This window comes from Mus pahari, chromosome 15 (assembly GCF_900095145.1).
Source record: "Mus pahari chromosome 15, PAHARI_EIJ_v1.1, whole genome shotgun sequence".
Lineage (NCBI taxonomy): Eukaryota > Metazoa > Chordata > Mammalia > Rodentia > Muridae > Mus > Mus pahari.
The window spans coordinates 64,678,976-64,696,846 of NC_034604.1; the positions used below are offsets into that span (position 1 = coordinate 64,678,976).

At 37.5% G+C, this 17,871-nt stretch overlaps 1 protein-coding gene across 1 annotated transcript in view; it reads right to left on the bottom strand.

Annotated features, from left to right (window-relative positions):
• Positions 1–2,319: 2,319 nt before the first annotated feature.
• Dcc (DCC netrin 1 receptor) overlaps positions 2,320–17,871 on the bottom strand; it is a 1,087,105-nt gene continuing 1,071,553 nt past the window's right edge. The window contains exons 28-29 of the mRNA XM_029546911.1: positions 11,868–12,010; positions 2,320–7,751 (exon numbers count right to left, since the gene is read on the bottom strand). Coding sequence (XP_029402771.1) covers positions 7,662–7,751; positions 11,868–12,010 — 233 coding nt within the window. The 3' untranslated portion in view covers positions 2,320–7,661. The remainder of the gene's footprint in view (positions 7,752–11,867; positions 12,011–17,871) is intronic.

The window sequence follows — 17,871 nt, forward strand, 5'->3', positions numbered from 1 at the left end:
TATATATATATATATATATACTTATGACTGTAAGTAGGATAATGATTTCTTGATAGGCAAAAATGATGAACCTTCTCATTTTCATTTGGATATGTCCTTGGAAGTCAAGTTGACAAGGGGTGGAAATGTGATGGCTAATCTTAATTTGCAATGTGAATGAACCAGCAATCAACTAACTGTAAATCACTTGGCCCTCCAATGAGGGACTGTCTTGATTAGATTCAAGACTGGAAGTCCCACCTAAATGCAGGTAGCACCTTCTAGGAGCAGACCAGTTAAAAGGACATGCCAAAAGAGACTTTTGCCTCTTTCATACTTGGTTTCACCCTCACTGCCAAGTTCATCTGTCCTGTAGCTGCAGTGTTCATTCTTCAATATTAGAATGAACGCTGGCTGAAGACTACAGGCACTCCAGGGTTCCAGTGCCAGCGACTCTTTTGATGGCCATCCTGGTGGACAGGTAACTACCAAGTTCTCAGCCTCATTGGTGTGAGATAGATATTGTTGGATTGCCCAGACAATTCTCTGTAAGCTATTCTAATAAAATCCATACACACACACACACACACACACACACACACACACACACACACACACACACGTCCCATACATTCTGTTCTTCTAGAACACCTTAGTGCCTAGTATAATTTTTTGATATTCATAATTTTTATATTATGAAAGACACATGCACCCCCATGATCTTGTTTTGTCTTAAAATAAAATATTAAGACAATGGGAAATATACTTCATTGATTGAGAGTGACCTCGTAGTGGATGAATTCATTGAAAACAAGCCCTCCCATGAAGAGGTGTGTGATAGTGCTTTATCACAAGTGCCTCAAATTGAAAGCATTGGGGCACAAGACCGGTTGTGGTGGGGAGAAAAAGGAGAAAAGCTAAACATGAACACATTCTCAGTAGAATGAGCTGTTAGGGTCTAGATAGAATGTTGAGGCCTACATAAAACATTAAGGCCTCGGTAACTATTACCTGTCGAGCTGGCCATTATATGAAAATGTTCTCATGTTTCTGCAGTTACTAGGAAACTTTCTAGTGCTAAGTTGATTACATATACTGTTATGTTTTGTGACTTTAGAAACCAATCATGATAGAGGTCAGCAGAACGGCTTTGTATAGTTACCCACAATAAACTTGGACCAGAACCAACCATCCAGCAGCCCTTCCTACACCTGCATGTAAGCTTTTATTGTATTTGCTTATATATGTTGGCCCTGCAAAGGGCCCCATCATAAGAGATGTAAGAAATTATTTAAAATAAGACTTCCATTTGGGGTGGTTTAGAGTAAAGTTGAATTTCCCAAGACCTCCCTGAGAACTGGCATCCTACTTGGCAGAAAGAGACATAAATGTACATCAGTAACTGACATCCTGGTTGGCCAGCAAAGGCATAAATATAAGATAACAAAAGTCCCTTGCCATAGTTGAATATCCCAACTCATGGGAGCAGGATAAATATAGAACAAAGGCATACATGTTCCTATGGAAATCCCCCCCATCCCTAAATCCTGATTGGTGGAATAACTTGGCACCAGTGTTTGTAGACTTTAGCCTTAAAAACCTTATAGAATCTTAACTCAGTGCCATAGTTCTGTTGCTGAATCTAGCCTGAGGCTCTTGTCAATCAGTCCTGAGGTTTATGCTCAATAAACTTTCCCTGTCTAACTAAGATCTGTGTTTGTGTGGTTTGTGAAATTGGGAGCCCAACATGAGTCTGTGAAAAAGTAACTTGAGTCTTCTGTCTCCGTATACAGAGCTGTGATTCTCAACCTTTCCAAGGATGCAGCTCTTTAACACAGTTACTCAGGTTGTGGTGACCCGCAACTGCGAAATTATTTTATTGCCACTTCATAACCGTTATTTTGTTACTGTCATAAATCCTGATGTGAGATATCTAATATCCAGGATATCTGATCCGTGATCCCTTCCGGGTCATGGGTCACAGGTTGAAAACTGCTGATCTAGAGGAATGCACTTGAACTATTTAGTTGCCGTGGGTAAGGTGGGATCTGAATTTTCTATTTCTCCCATGCAGACGTGTAGATCAAGTTCTGGCAGCCTGGGACAGGGCTGCAATAAAGCGGCGTAGATGTTAGCAGCCATGATTGGACACAAACAGGGAGTGTGCAGAAAAGTGAATCAGGATGTAATAAGATATGACAAAGTACTGAAAACGTACTGCCACACAGGTAGGTGTTAATAAAAGAGTTAATAAAAGCCAGCTGGAGCTGGTGTCAGCTGAGTGCTGGGGAAGAATAATCACTTACTAGGAATAACGTGAATAACGAATTTTGTATCAAAACTTTATTTATTAAACAAAAAAATGCACCATTGGAATAACATTTCTATAAAAAAATGAATAGGAGACTGTTCTACAGTGATTACAAAACCCCCTTTTCCTTGTGTAGTAGTATACAAGTTCGTGTGTAGAAACAGTCATCGTGTTTTAAACTGTAAGCAAGCTTCCTTTCTCATAGAACAACATTTACACTTAAATATTGCAATCACTACTCTAATTTGGTTAACAATGCTAGAGTCTGACAATTCCAAGAGACTCTTTGTAGGCTCAAAACACCTTTCTATGAAAAAAAAGTGTTTTGTAACAACAAAAAGTTTCTCTTTCCACTAAGGCTATTAAAGCTGTAGTATACCCATTTCTACCAAATAAGCACATCACTATCACACTAATAGTTTGAGTTGCAAAGCCCTTGGAGAGAATGAATAGCACTGGTTTGGAAAATGCTATCCGAGTTACTTTAGATTTGGTGTTATCGTCTTTGAAACCCTCGATAGGGAGAAGGTGGAGATGGTGGAACTTTTTAGTGAAGGCTTTGCTTGGCCTGGATGTTCGTTCCCTCAGGCTCAGCACCAGGCAGTCCGTTTCTAAAGCGGTCCTTCTGAGATACAAAACACTGCAGCTTTAACAGCCATGCCTAGATCCCAACCGTATCTCCCTTTGTATCATAAATTATCCAAAAAAGAAGCCACTTCTAAATAATAAATTAAATATTACTTATAAAAAGCACCCCTGATACCCACCCGCCCTTCCCCCAAACAAGCTGACAACTCACAAAGTTCAGAATCGTCAGGTTTACCCTACAATAATAAAAAAACACACTTTTCCTCCTTGCCAACATTCCTTTCTTGCATCTGAAAATACACATCGAACACACCGTGAGATCCCTTGGCCCATGCCTCTTGTGTTTGCTATTCCTTGCAGTTTTTGCTGTTGCTCTCCTACCGACCAAAAAAAAAAAAAAAAAAGAAAGAAAGAAAGAAAAATAAAAATAAAAAATAAGATGGTAAAGCACAAAACTGAGAGCAAGAGGAAAAACACCCTTCAGAGTGCGGCTATGTTGCTGGAAGTCTTCCCAGTGAAAAGTTATCCAATGGCAGAAGGAGTGGGCCAGATCAGAAGTTATGTCATTTGTTGATATGGGTGTGGCATTGTCTCCTATCTAACCTCACTGACAAGAAATATAGCATTTCTGTTACAAATCAAATCTTGTTGGAAGCAGTTTTATTTGACTCACAAAGTAGACTGAGGCCTGGGGACATATATGTTCTGTTCGGTTGGGGTATCACACAAAATGCCTATCTGTGATTTTTCTCAATTATCTGAATGACTTTAAAAATATTAATGTACAAAGCTTGTCTGAGTGATATTTAAATGATTTTTGAAAATCATTAGATGAATACAAATGATGAGAATGCTGCTTTGAATTTGAGTTTAGAAAAGGAAGTGTGTGGTAGCTTCTGGGGATCCACGGAGCCCTGGTCTCTTTATTCTTGAAATCACAGTAAAGAGATATACTCAGGTATATGAGGCCCTGATACTAAATTTTGGCCTTTGGAGACAGCCTTTGGTTGTATAAAAGGGACTAGATAAGAAAGGGAGAATATACAGATTCTAAACACTTGCTCTGCACATTACTTTTATTTCTTTAAATTCACCCAAGACTTGGGAGTTTTCATTTTGCTTTGTCTTGCTGACTGGAAATAAGCATTCCAACACTTCCAGAACCCAGGTTAAGATTTTTATGTAAAATGGCAGGATGCCTCGTAAGTCATATGTAACTGTTCGTGGGACTCACTGTGCTTCTAATCATGTCTGAGACACTGTGTTCCGTTTGTAGGTGACTTTAAGATGCTTCTTTAATATAAAGCTGTATTATTTAAATATTCTAGAAGATTATGGGTCTATTATATGTAGGCAGCTATAAGCACTAAGAAATACTTAACTTTTGACTAGAGCAAAAAATTTAGGAGAAGGCTCCAAAGGAGAGGGAAGTTTCAACAATCATCTCTGAGAACAAATTCTGAGGGTATCTTGGAAAGATCTATGCTTGAGGAGTTGTTTCTTGGGAAAGCCAATAAATGACAAGCTTTGGCTTGAAAATGTTAATCTGGAGTCTCTTTTTGTAACTGCCACCTTTTCTGAACATGTGCCTCATTTTTAGCAATCTTCAATTTGAAGAAACCCAAACTACTACTATATCCAGCTCCTAAAAGAAAGCCCAAAGTAAGTCGGATTCTTATAGCATTGGTTTGATATTTTTATTTCTGGGTTGTTGAACTGAGTATGTATTTAATAACAGCCAAATATAAAGCTGTATTATTTAAATATTCTAGAAGATCATAGGTCTATTATCTGGAGGCAGCTATAAGCACTAAGAAATCCTTAACTTTTGACCAGAGCATTATACAAATGTTTTGAATATATTCTGAACCCTCTTTATTTTTGTCAGTTTAAACAAATGCAGAAATTTCTGGAGGAATGAAAATTACTTTTGTATCAAAATGAAATAGAAAAAAAAATAGCAAAGTTCTTAAAAGCAGGCTCTTCCTTTTCATTTGTGCATAGTGTATAAAAACCTGAGTCCTCCTGCCAAGTTTGGTGTTTTTTTCCTATTTCCAGAGAACTGACTCCTGGTGGCAGAGATGCTGGCTGCCTGTTCAGCTTTGCCCTGTGGGGCTCAAAGAGATTTATAAGTTTAAAGGGTCTTGTATGGAGTGAGCTAGACACACAAGCTAGACAAATTCAGGCTGCCTCACACCAGTCATAGACCTGGGAATTCACTTGTCACATGGAATCCTGGGGAATTTTACTGTGCACACGTGAATCACTGGAAAGATAATGGGAACAAGAGCTCAGCAGAAGCCGTGTTGAACTAAATGTATGTTAAAATCACTGAGTTAATGAAACCAGTCTCATGGTTCCACTGTATATTCAAGGCATGACAATATGACTTATTAGAGTCACCAACTGCTAAAATAAACTATTATTTTATTTGTTTACTGTAATTTACTTGTTTACTATTATATTTGTTTACTGTAATTTTCAAGAGTTGTGGAGAAATATAACTTTGGCTAAAAATGGATAGCATACATTCAACTTTTAAAGATTACATTCCATGACATCATTGACAGTTTGAAAAAACCTTGAGTTTTATAAAAATTCTGGTTGTCTTAACTTTACGACTAGAGGTTACAGAACTGCTTTCATTATAATTTTGACAAAATTTGAAATTTGAGGTTTGTAGCAAACCTCAACCTGAAACTTGAGGTGATTCTCATGGATATCAAATGCCTCTAAAAAGTGGCTCTCCTTTCTTTTTATTATTAGACAGGGGACTGCATTCTGGGGAGTGGAGGAAGTTATGGTAGTTCAGTAAACATTTTCCAGTTTGAAATAGTGAATTATTTTTAAAGTATTCATTGCTATGATAAGAAATGCTTTATTTCAGGTCAGTCAACTGTTGTCTACCTCAGTGCTCAAATATTGAACAAAAGCATTCTGTCCCATTGAATAACATCACATAGTTCCTTGAAAGTACTTCCAGAAAAAAAAAAAAAAAATCTCAGTAAATTAAACAAGCACTCTTGTTGAAGGAAACGTTTTGCAAATGGACCAGACTTTCTAATGAACCATTTGAACAAGCCCTCTCTTTGACATCAGATTTCCTTACCGACATAAAACTGTAAAAAAATAATCTGAATTATTATTTCTGTTACAGTGCCATTTTGCTCAAAATATTTCATTCAGGGATTCATATATAATTACCCACCTAATAAAAGGAGCTATTAGGTTGTAACGATCCTATCCTTGCCATGCTCTCTTAAAATTATGACCTACTCAAGCTTGAAATCAAAGGCAGAGCTGAAAGGAATAATTCAGCTGAAACTCTCATCTGAGTTTTCAAGTCACCTAACTGATAAATATGCAAACTAGTTCCCTCTTGGCGACTCAGCTGCATAAATAGGGATTAACTCCAAATACAGCTGGAAGTTCATGGGCTAAAAGGGAATGCACAGAATGTTCTTATATTCAGCTGGTTTCAAGCCGTAGATACATGGCGATAGAAGTTTAAAATTCTAGTCCACAGTTTAGATGCTGCTTGGAAAAATACCTACAGGAATTATGATGTGTAGATGTGAAGTGGTGCCCACCCCTCTCTCCTCCCTGACTCTGTCTTAGGCATGGGATGGAAGGTTGCCTTGCCAACAGAAACCTGTGGTCAACATCTGTCAATGTTGCCTGGCATAGCTCGCTCAATGAAGATGCTATTGGTGGAAGTGACATCAACTCACGAAAAGGTACCCTGGGATATGGTTTTTCATGCTCCTTTTCTTTCTTTTGAGCTTGCTCTCAGGAAGTCTACTATCTCCACAGAGGGATATTGGGGACACAGGATATATGATGCATGGAATTGGCCATTTTAGCTAAGGCTACTTGCTCAGGAGAAGTAGGTTAATGGTTGGGGATGGAGGATGGTGGAGTTTATCTGGCCAAACTCCTGAAGAAGCAGCCTTAGTGAAACCCAGACAGGCCATCACAGTGTGGAGTGGCATAGAAGCCACTGAAATCGAAAAATGTCCTATGACAAGCTCAAGTACACAATCACCACGTGTCTGAGAAGATTGCATATTGTATTCTCCATCTAGAAAGGTGTTGTTGCTGGCAGGATGCCACCAGTTGAGGATTTTTAAGTTTCTACTTGCTAGACATAAACGTTAATCAAGGATGGATTTACAAATACTTGCTAAAATTGGTAAAAAGTTTATACCCACTCACTAACATCAGCCACTTGTGTGAGATGGAATGATTGAGCTATAAACAAGCATTCACTGCCTTTGCTTATTCACTTAATTCCTTTTATGCTGTCAGGAAAATATCCAATCCTTTGGTGCTATGGAGTGAGAGAGTTACCATGGATGTTTTGTAGCTGAAAAAAATAGTGAGTTTGTATTGATTTGTTATGGCATGGTACAGGCTGAAATAATGCACTTGTGAGACTAGACCTACACAGAAAATGAAAGGTCTCACTGAAGGAAAATGTAGGCATTAGTTATGACACCATGGTCCCTGCAGTGACAAAGACCCAGAACTATACTAGCAGCTTCAGCCTTGACTTTGTAGTGAAGATGCATCTTCGGGACCTCGTGACCATCATCGTATATTCCTGATGTCCATATAGGATGGGATGCTGATTTCTTCTGAAGTGCTTCAGATGTTCCTTAACTGAATGGTCCAGATGGTTGACCTGTACACTGGTTAGAGTTTTTGGACACAGGTGTGCTGTTTATGGATAATTGGTATGCTGTAAAGTTCCCAGAAGATCTCAACATTTTGGCAATGAATGTCAAAAGGCAGAGCCTGTGATGGCATTGAGTTGCTTCATTAGCCCTTCCAAACTTGCCATTTGTTCGCTCAAGTCATCCTGTTCATATACCTGGAGAGAGAATGAGAACAGAGTCAGGATGCCGTCTAGGTAGGCTCCTACCATAAAGGATCAACTTAGTGTCTAGCTGTAAGTTGGGTCACTATATTATTCTTGAGTTTGACATAGGACTGATAGGTAGAGCAGCTCTCAGAATATTTCAGCTCAATGAACTTGTAAGAGCTACCAATAAGCTATTGAATACTGCTTCCATGTACTCTATACCTTTCATAGGAAAAAAGGCTTCACTATTAAAAATATACTATTTTAAGTCATATTCTCCCAGTGGCTAGTTAGAAGATTTCTCTGATGTATAATTTTACTTGTCTGTGAAATGATAATGGTGCTATTTTATAGTTTATTCTGAGCATCCCCTGACATGCTCCCTACTTGTCACAATGTGATTCATATTAACACAGTAGTTCCTCTTCATTTTGATTGGCTATCTATAAATAACTATCCAAAGAGTATCTAAAGACCAACATCACCAGTATTTTTTTTTAATTACATGACATAGATTTAAAATTTTGCATGGCAACCTGATGATTTCTTGACTGATAGAAATGTATAGATTATAACTTTAGCTTGTGAGTGGAAACAAAGTTTATGTCCAAAGCCAGAGTGCTTGGCATAGGTGTGAAGGGATGCTTACAGTGTGATATAATTTTTGTATAAACTAAGAAGCTTACCTGTACAACTCTTACTGAATCAGTCACCTTCTGTTCACTGTGAGTCCCTTGCGTGATGTTATTTGCGAGTTCCAGGATTTCTACTTATCTAATACATTCAGTTACTGGTCTTAGAACTTTTGATTTTATCAAGAAATAATTTGAACATTTATATACCTCCTGCTTTTAGCTAATCTTTTATTTGTCAAATGGGAATCTATCCAATACTTCAGTGCTGCCTTCTGGTAAATAATCAATAAGTAATAATTGCTTCCTCCCCCCTTTCTTAAATATAGTTTGTGTTAATAAATATAGGCATGAGTGTAATTCTGGATTATCCTCAACCATCCACTTTAATTAGTTATATGATTGAGACAATGTTCCAAATCATGATTTGTACTCTATAAAGTCAATAAGCACTACTTGATATCATGGTCAGAGAGCCCTCTAATCTTGCTAAGTCAATTTCCATCATACCAAGAAACCTGCAGAAAAAAATTGTCCTACAGGATCCTCAGAAAACTTGTCATCCACTGAAGAATATTCAAGATACATGGGCACATGGCATCAACCCATGAGCTTCTTTTAGAACATGTTAATGAACAGTTTGGTCATATATCATTCAGAACTGACCATGGATTGAAAAGTAACCCATTGGCTCAACACATGGTCTTGTATAAAAAGAGAGAAATTGGAAAATGATTACTTGATCACACATTTTTGTTTCATTCATGATTCCTTTTGTTCTTCTCTCCTTTTCCTCCTTTTTCTTTGTAAGGCAGGGTCTCACTATGTACTTCAGAATGGCTTTGAACTCTCTATGTAGGCCAGATTGGCCTCCAACTCAGCTGTATCAGTCTCTGCCTTTGGCGCTACTTCACTGGTCCTTGGTCAACCTTTTTCAGGTTTGATGTTTCCTTTATCTGGGTGGTTTATTTGAATATCTGAATGCAGCTATTTAATTCTTGAAAAACAGTCTGTTAAATAAATGTGTTTAACATATGAGACACATAACTAATTCATAATGCATAATGTGAAAGCAGATGGAAAAATACCAAATTGACATTTGGTTTATATTTATCCGGTGTTAATATTTTTGAAAAACTGTATTAAACAAAAGAGAGCATTAAATTAAACTTTATTAGATTTTTTTTCTTTTGCTTTTAAGATGGCACCTAGAAAATTTAAAATTTATACAGGGGAGTCACATTATTACTTTACAGGAAGCTGTTGATCTAAATGTGTCCTATTTCAGCCTTACCTTTCATATACATGTCTTACTGCCTTTAATACTCTGCTGTGGGAAGCCACATTCACCATTATAAGATGGCACCTGAGCCCGAAGGGCGTCGGCCAACTAACTGACAACTAACTGACAACTGTTGTGCACATGCTCAAACAGCACAGATGATGAGTCACAGCTCAAGCCCGGAGCATGCAAATGAGGGTATATAGTGAGCACCAATCATAGAGTGACANCTCAAGCCCGGAGCATGCAAATGAGGGTATATAGTGAGCACCAATCATAGAGTGACACATTCCTCTTAGGCCTATTTAAGCACCAGTTTTCAGGCTCGGGGTCTTTTCTCTTCAGCAATAAAACCCGTTTAAAAACGTCTGCAGAAGGATCCTGTTGTGGCGCGTCTTTCTTGCTGGCAAGTTAGGCGATCGTGACACTCTGCCAGTTGCTTTCACTATATCCAGGGAATCTTCAGTGTAAAACAGGCCATTTGACATTAGAACAAGGACTTCTCACATAAGAAGCACTTTGTAAATTTAGTATCTTAACCTAATTTTAGATATGGCCACAAATCCTGTGGCTAGACTGACATTGAAATAAGTAGTTGTACTCTGACAAGGGAGGAGTGGGTGCCTTGAAATTTTAATCTTGCAGAAGGTGTGCTAAGCATGTAATGTCCTTCTGCTGAATATTCAGAAAAAGCTACACATTGCTGATTTCCTTCGTTTTTATGTTGTTATGTGACTTCATGGTTCAAAATGAATGGTTGTGTTGAAAATTTTAAGATGTCATGAAAAATGTATTACTTGCTATTCAAATAAACTAATCTTTTCGTTTTGACAATCAGATTTCTGACGGAAATAATTTTAGCCAAGGAAACTGGTAGTTTTATAGGCTTATCAAGGACTGATTATAGTTGCTGCTTTTATCCTTGGTTATTTGTTAAAGTTTTATCGTTGTAACATTTGGAAACTTGGTCTAAGTCTCAGTGCATGAGGTAACAGAAATTAGTTGATAGCAGCAATTTTTTCACAATCAATGCTTGAAAAAAAAAAAAAACCCACAAAAGTAATGTTAGGAATATAACCTTTTTTTTTTTCCTATGTTTTTTCCATTGCATTTCCTGATAGTCAAGGTATCTGCTATGTTAATTCTATGAAAGTCTTTGAAATGTTTCCTCTTGAACACTGCTCAGCACAGCAGCGTTGCAAAGCTCTGCCTGTAGGCAGCCACATTTTAGCATGTCATAGTGAACTTTTGATAGCAATGTTTATCCCCCCCTCTCAAAATTTCTATTTTCTACTTTATCATTAATGTTTTGTCTTCCCCCTTAGAACATACAATATCCCTTCCTTAACTAATGAACCTTTCTTTTTAGTTTCAAAATGTATTTTTAGTTAGCTTAACACGGCAGTGTTATTTCCAAAGGCTTTTTCACTTAACCTTAGTTTTGTCTAAGCCCCACCCTACCTTCTCCACTCCTCAGTCCTCTGGTCCTTATTACCTGCTCAACATCTGAACAACTGTCCCCCTTCATATGACTGTGTTATATTATCCTCTTGATTTTCTATCTTGGGTTGGAAGATCGGAGGTTTCCAATTAATATTTCCGGGCAGACTTCCTTTCTGTTAGAGCTTCCTCTACCCCTTCATTTCTTTTGCCCAGCTCCCTTTCAGCTTGAATAATTCCTAGTATCCCACATCTTTGCCATTTTCCTCTTTTCAAACACCGATGTCACCTCTTCATTTTCTTCTGAAATGTGTGTGTGTATACACGCGCATGGGCACATTATAATAATAGAAGCAATGACAACTTCAGAAAAATCCCTTAGAATATAACTTTCAGTTAAATATTAGTTAAAAATGAACACATAGTTTTGTTTACGGGATTTCAAGATATTTCATAGTAATCACAGGGTGTATGTGTGTGTGTGTATGCATAGACTCTTATGTGCACACACATGTATGGATACACACATGTATATCTAAACAAGCATATATGATTGTACAATCTGATAGATTAGTTAATGTTCTTGTATATAAGGCTGCTTTTAAATATATCTTTAATTTAACTAAACTCTGGGTATACATTCTTTTTCCTTTAAGTTTTCTGATAGTATTCAAGCATAAAAAAAGTGTAAGAACAATGTCTCAATATAACGATGCATGCTGACTGCCTTAGATCCCATTGAACAGCATAACTGTGATCAGAGCTTCTTACACTGGCTGGATCCTCTGTTGGCTTGTGACTCTCCTCAGACACTTCAGGGGCTGTTGGCACAGACACAGGAAGCAAAGGGGACCTTGCCTTTCCGGCCAATCCAAGGGAGGCTGTTTTAACATGAGTCTTGGGAAGGGTGGGTCCTGGAATAGAAAACACAGGGTGATGAAAGTCATGCATAAAACATTCAAGGAACAATCTCTGTCGTGTAGACCAAATCCAGAAGACTGCCCTTGAATTTAGTGTGTCATCCACTCTATGTGTGGTGATTGATTCTGACACTCAGAATGGAGTCATTTCATTTCTCCTGAATGGAAGACAGATTGTGAGAAGGCCTTGCTGGGTGGATTTCTATGAATCATAACTAACTTCAAGTGGATTCCAAATCAGGCAGGGAGCTCCTGACTTCTCATCACAGCCTACACAGTATCCTGTGAGCTCATTGTCTGCTAAGCCTTTGGTTCAGGCTGCAAAGACCGGTATAATAACTCACAAATAAGCTTTAAATTGAGACAAAGACACATGAACTTATAAGAAATACTTGTTTGCTCTATAAGGAAATGTTAGTTATTTAAGTAAAACAAAGATTTGCATGGATAAATTGAGAGTATTTTATTATTATTAATTATCTTTTGAACAAAAATGAATCAATTTTGTCCTGATTAGAACAAACTGTCAAAAACATATTTTAATATTCATCAAAAATATGTAAAAATATGAAGTCTGTTGAATGACAATTTTTCTCTACTATGAAAAAGAATTAATTGTTTTTTAACCTAAATTAATTGTTTTGGAATGTACTTTAAAAACTCTGCTTATTATATAGCAATATTTATGTTTTGTTGTGAATAACATCCAGTAAATATTTATAAGGATTTATTGAGTTGGCTAGCACATCTCATAGGACTAAAGATTCATGTGTGCTGAGCACTGAAACCAAGAGTTCATATACAAAAGTTACATAGTGTCAGGGAAGCTACACCCATGAAGTTTCACTTACATAGTTGCCAGTCAGCATAATCCCTGAACAAGGATGACAGCCATGCTAACATGAAAGAGACCAAGCTCATGAGGGCTCAGCCTCAGACGAAGAACTACAGACAAGTAAGGAATGTGGGAGAGTAGGAGAAATGTCCTCTTACTCCTTATGTGGGGAAGAGCACAACTGCTTATCCAATAGTAAATAGCCCTGAAAATATAAACATATAAGCTACATTATACAAACTGAGCAGGTTATATTTATATATTTTGAACACATGTCCACATGCATGTGCAGACATATATGCACATACTCACACACAAATACATAAACATACACACACATACACACACACACATATATATGTATATCTATATATGTATATCTATATATGTATATCTATATATGTAGATATACATATATACATATATATTCATCAAAGGGGGTACATGGGTTGGAGGGGGGAGGGAGAAAGGAGAAAGTGATGTACTTATATTCTCAAAAACTTAAAAGAAAACATATCAAAATTTTAAAAAGAAGGAATAAAAACTTGCCTCTGTTATATTCTATCAAAAGTAATGACACTGGCTCCTCACCTACTGTTTTTAGTGGGATACTACATTCTTTGAATCAGACTCCTATTTCAATATACATACCTGGGTCAATATACATAACTATCAAAGCATATGTGGTCAGAACAAAAGGATCATTTGTTTATATGAAACAACGTAAATAGTCTAAAAAGTCAATAATCTTCTAATTTTTAATATGAATCTACTTTCCTTTGTCATGACCTAAATACAATTTGTTCTCAATATCTTTTTTGTTACTAATCACCAGGGATCAAAGTGTGTAACTAGACACAGAAATCCCGGACATTCAGCTATCCCTAGTTTTGCAATCACTTGATTTTTCTGAACCTTTCTAGCTTGTTTATCTGGGAAATGATAATGGTAATAGTGATTTGTAAGGATTAAATGAGATTATATGTTGAAAGTGGTTGAAGCCTAGGGAGATTGCTTAGTTCATAATGATCTTACATTTCAATCTTGAATTCTGGAGTCCGAGCCGTGGAGCCCATGTAAAAGTTATGGTTGATTAGTATGCAATTCCAGTGCTGGTGAGGAAGAGTCAGCCTGCAGCCTAGCTTACTCAGGTAAGCAAGCTTCAGGTCAGTGAGAAATCCTCTTTTAAAACAGAACAGGCAGACTATGTCTGAGGTGGCAGTGATATCTGACATTCTCCTCTGGCCTCCACGTATGTGCTTGTGTGCACATGTGCATGCACACACACATATACAGACACACACACACACACACACACACATGCATGTGTACACATGCACCCTAGAAAGGAGTTATTGATATTTCTTTATTAAAATAATCCCAAGTATTATTTTCTGAGTTTACATGTGAGGTTGTAAAGGCTGGAGCAAAATAAAGTAACCCGAAGCTTCCACATTTTGGCAAACAGTTCTCCCAAATTCTATCTGATTGCCCTGAATAAATGACAGTTTCTTAACTCATAAATTGTTTTATCTTATACAGATAAGCATTTTCAGGAAACTTTTTCACTTGCTGTGTAAGTGGACATTAATGGAATTAAAACATATATTTAGCTTGAGGATTGAATGTTTTTCTGTATAGATGAATGCCATAAGTGAATTGTAATATCAATGAACTCTAGCATTGACTTCACCTATTGCTATTACAATGCTCCTTAAATATAAGCATAGAGTTGTCATAATCTTCATAACATATTTCTTCTGTTATAGCCTATCATACAAACATATGTAATCTCAAATGAGGACATCCTATAAAACTATACAACTTGAGGGCTGATGAGGTGGTTCAGCAAGGAAAATTGACTTCTGTGCAAGCCTGATTACTTGAGGTCCATCCCCAGAACCTATGGTATGGGTGAGCATGTATATATTTGTGTACATGGGCATGCATGTGTGTGTGCATGTGCGTGTGTGTGTGTGAGTGTGTGTGAGTGGTATTTGTGTGCATGTGTGTGTGAGTGTGTATGAGTGTATGTGTGTTTTTCTTGTATGTCTGTTAGAGAACCAACTTCAGATAATTGTCTCTGGCCTCCACAATCATGTTCTTATGGCAGATGTGCCTGCACTTGTATATACATACCACACACTCATACAACAACAACAACAACAACAACAACAACAACAACAACAACAGCAACAGCAGCAGCAGCAACAGCAGCAGCAGCAGCAGCAAACTTGTAAAATTTGCAACTTGAACTAGTCATTAACAAGAAGAGGTAAGTTGTTGGGATAAAACAAATCTACCATGCAAAATTTTAAATAATTGACACAGTCATTTTGAGTTTATAATCTATGAATGCGTTTTACTACCATTATTCTCTAATAAAATGATAGTCAAATCTGCATTTATACAGAGATTGAAGTGTTAGCTTGTCTTCCAAGATGTGATCAAATCACATGCATATTGAATTTACCTCTATCTTTACTCTTTAGCCTATGACTACACACATGTTATGCCTGGCAGGATCTTACTTAAAAATGGAGCCATTAAAAAGCCTGTTAAACCTGAATTGTCAACTAGATCTTCATGTGATACTTACATCTAATTTGTATCAATATTTTACACTATTTGGCTGGAGACATTTGCTATGGTTTGACTAATTGTGTGTCAAATACAGGGCACTGGGTTCAATTCATAGCACTGATATAAGTATAATGACAGACGGACGCAGATAGATAAAATATGGATACTAATAAAAATATCAAATGGAGGTACATATTAGACAGAAGAATTTTTATAGTTAAAAGTTCACAAAATAACCATTGTGTGGTAGTATGCATTACTCTTGTCCAAGCAAGTTGGAGACTGAAGCAAAAGAGATTCATATGTTTAAAGCCAGCCTGGCTATATAGCATGGTTCTGTCTCAAGCAACATGTCTCCTAACCCCCTCTCTCAAGATTCATACACAGAAGACCTAAGGACTTTGCCATCCAAACATCAAACAGACAAAGAAAAAACAGAACAATCAAGAAGCCCAGTAAAACTAATAGTTCAAACGCAAACTGCTGTTGAACTTGAGAATGGATGCAGCTGCTGCGTTCCTGCTTTGAGCTACATTCTCTGAACTGTGTTTATTTCTCCTCCTAGAAAGGTTTCCAGGCTCTGGATACATTTGAGTTTAGCTTTTATTCCCACAAAAGCAGTACCCTCACCATTAGGGCACCTTTCATGTCTTGATACCTTAGTACGTCTCATACTTCCTGATGACTCTTCTATGTACTTCGTTGTACCTATTTGTCTGTTTGTAATCTAGGCTTCATAGATAAGAACAAGAGATTTAATCCTATTTTTAAGGTTTTTCACATGTTTTAAAGAAACTTTAAGTCTCTGACCTTTACCAGATACATGCAATATGACCAGTACACACTGAAAATAAGTTCTCTGTAATGTTGTAGGTATTTTCAAAGAAGATATAAATCTGCCCACCAGAGAAACAAAAGGGCTTAGCTTTTCACAGAGGAAACTGTAGCAGATCCAGTTCTTATTTTGCAAGAAGAAACATACGTAATGAATATTCTTTTAGAATTTACTAGATTGTCATCATTCCCATCATCCTTAATATTTATCTTAGCACATTTTTGGAAGCTTTGTATGTGTAGGAAATGTGAAGCTTAAGCATGGCCTATCATTGTTGCTATGGAAATACTCTTAACTAACACATGGCCAGATGCTTCATGTATTAGACACCATTTGTCATATTAATATATTATACTACAAAACAGGTGTGCTTAGAGACTACCTTAATTCATACCCGTTAAAAAAGTAAGATCATTATGATAAGTGATTTTCTCTAGTGATGAGGTGACAATTATTCATTCTTTCAGTATGTACTAAATCTTAATCAATAACAATACAAAGTACACATTGTACAAGGGATCTAAGAAAACTTGTACCCATACCACAGGGAGTGCGTAAATCTCAACAGACTTCCTTTTCTGAAAAACTACCACAGCTTCACAAATTTCAGAACTCTGGGATGTCTCAGGGCCTGGAATTCATTCTGTGACCTTCCTTTTCATTTTGCTAAAAGGAACCTGCGCTCCTTAGAAACCAATTCACTGGGGTAAAACTGATCTTTAAAAAAATTCACACAAGCAAACAATTTGAACATTTTTCCAGCTGATTGACAGACTTTGACAGGTGTAATTAGTGGCTTTGCATGCTTTTCTTTCCATATGATAAGGAAGAGTTAATGATATGCATATAAGAAAAATTTCCCAAGAGGGGTTTACTAACAGGCAATTAGACAATATTGATATCAAAACTACTCTTTAGTAAAAGACGAATAATGGATATGGTCTGAAGAGAGACCAGAGATCACAGCACTCGAGCGAGTGAGAGCCAACCCTCTACCTTGCCTGTGATGTATGGTAGAGCTGGCCCTGGTGCAGGGGACTCAAGTGAGCTGTCCCCAAGTATAGGAGCACAGGAAGACATCCACCTTGTCAGGGAAACACAGTAGAACTTATCCTGATGATGATGGCATGGGTGAGCCAGCCTCAAGGATATGACAGCAGGAGAGCTGGCCCTGCCTCCTGCCAATGGTGGCATCTGGTGGCCTAGTCAAAGCAGTGCTAGAGAGCCCTGCCCTGCTGGCTAGGGTGCCGGAGAGCAGGCAGAAAAAATAGCTTGATTATCACCCAGGTCAAGATCCATGGCTATGAGTTGGCTGACCCCCAAATCTACATCTTCTGTGAAGTATGAAAGGGCCCATCCTGCTGTGATCTCCACAGCACAGGGCAACAACAGGAAAACCAGGAGGAGTCTGAGTGGAGGATCTAATGATGTTGTGACAGGAAGCCAGAGAGACTTCAGACCAGACCAATGACTCATTGTCATGATTATTTGTGTTTTAGGATGTGCTGATGAGATGTTTTCTGTACTTTGTACTCTTTTACTTATTTATTGTGTGTGTGTGTGTGTGTGTGTGTGTGTGTGTGTGTGTGTGTGTGTGTTTGT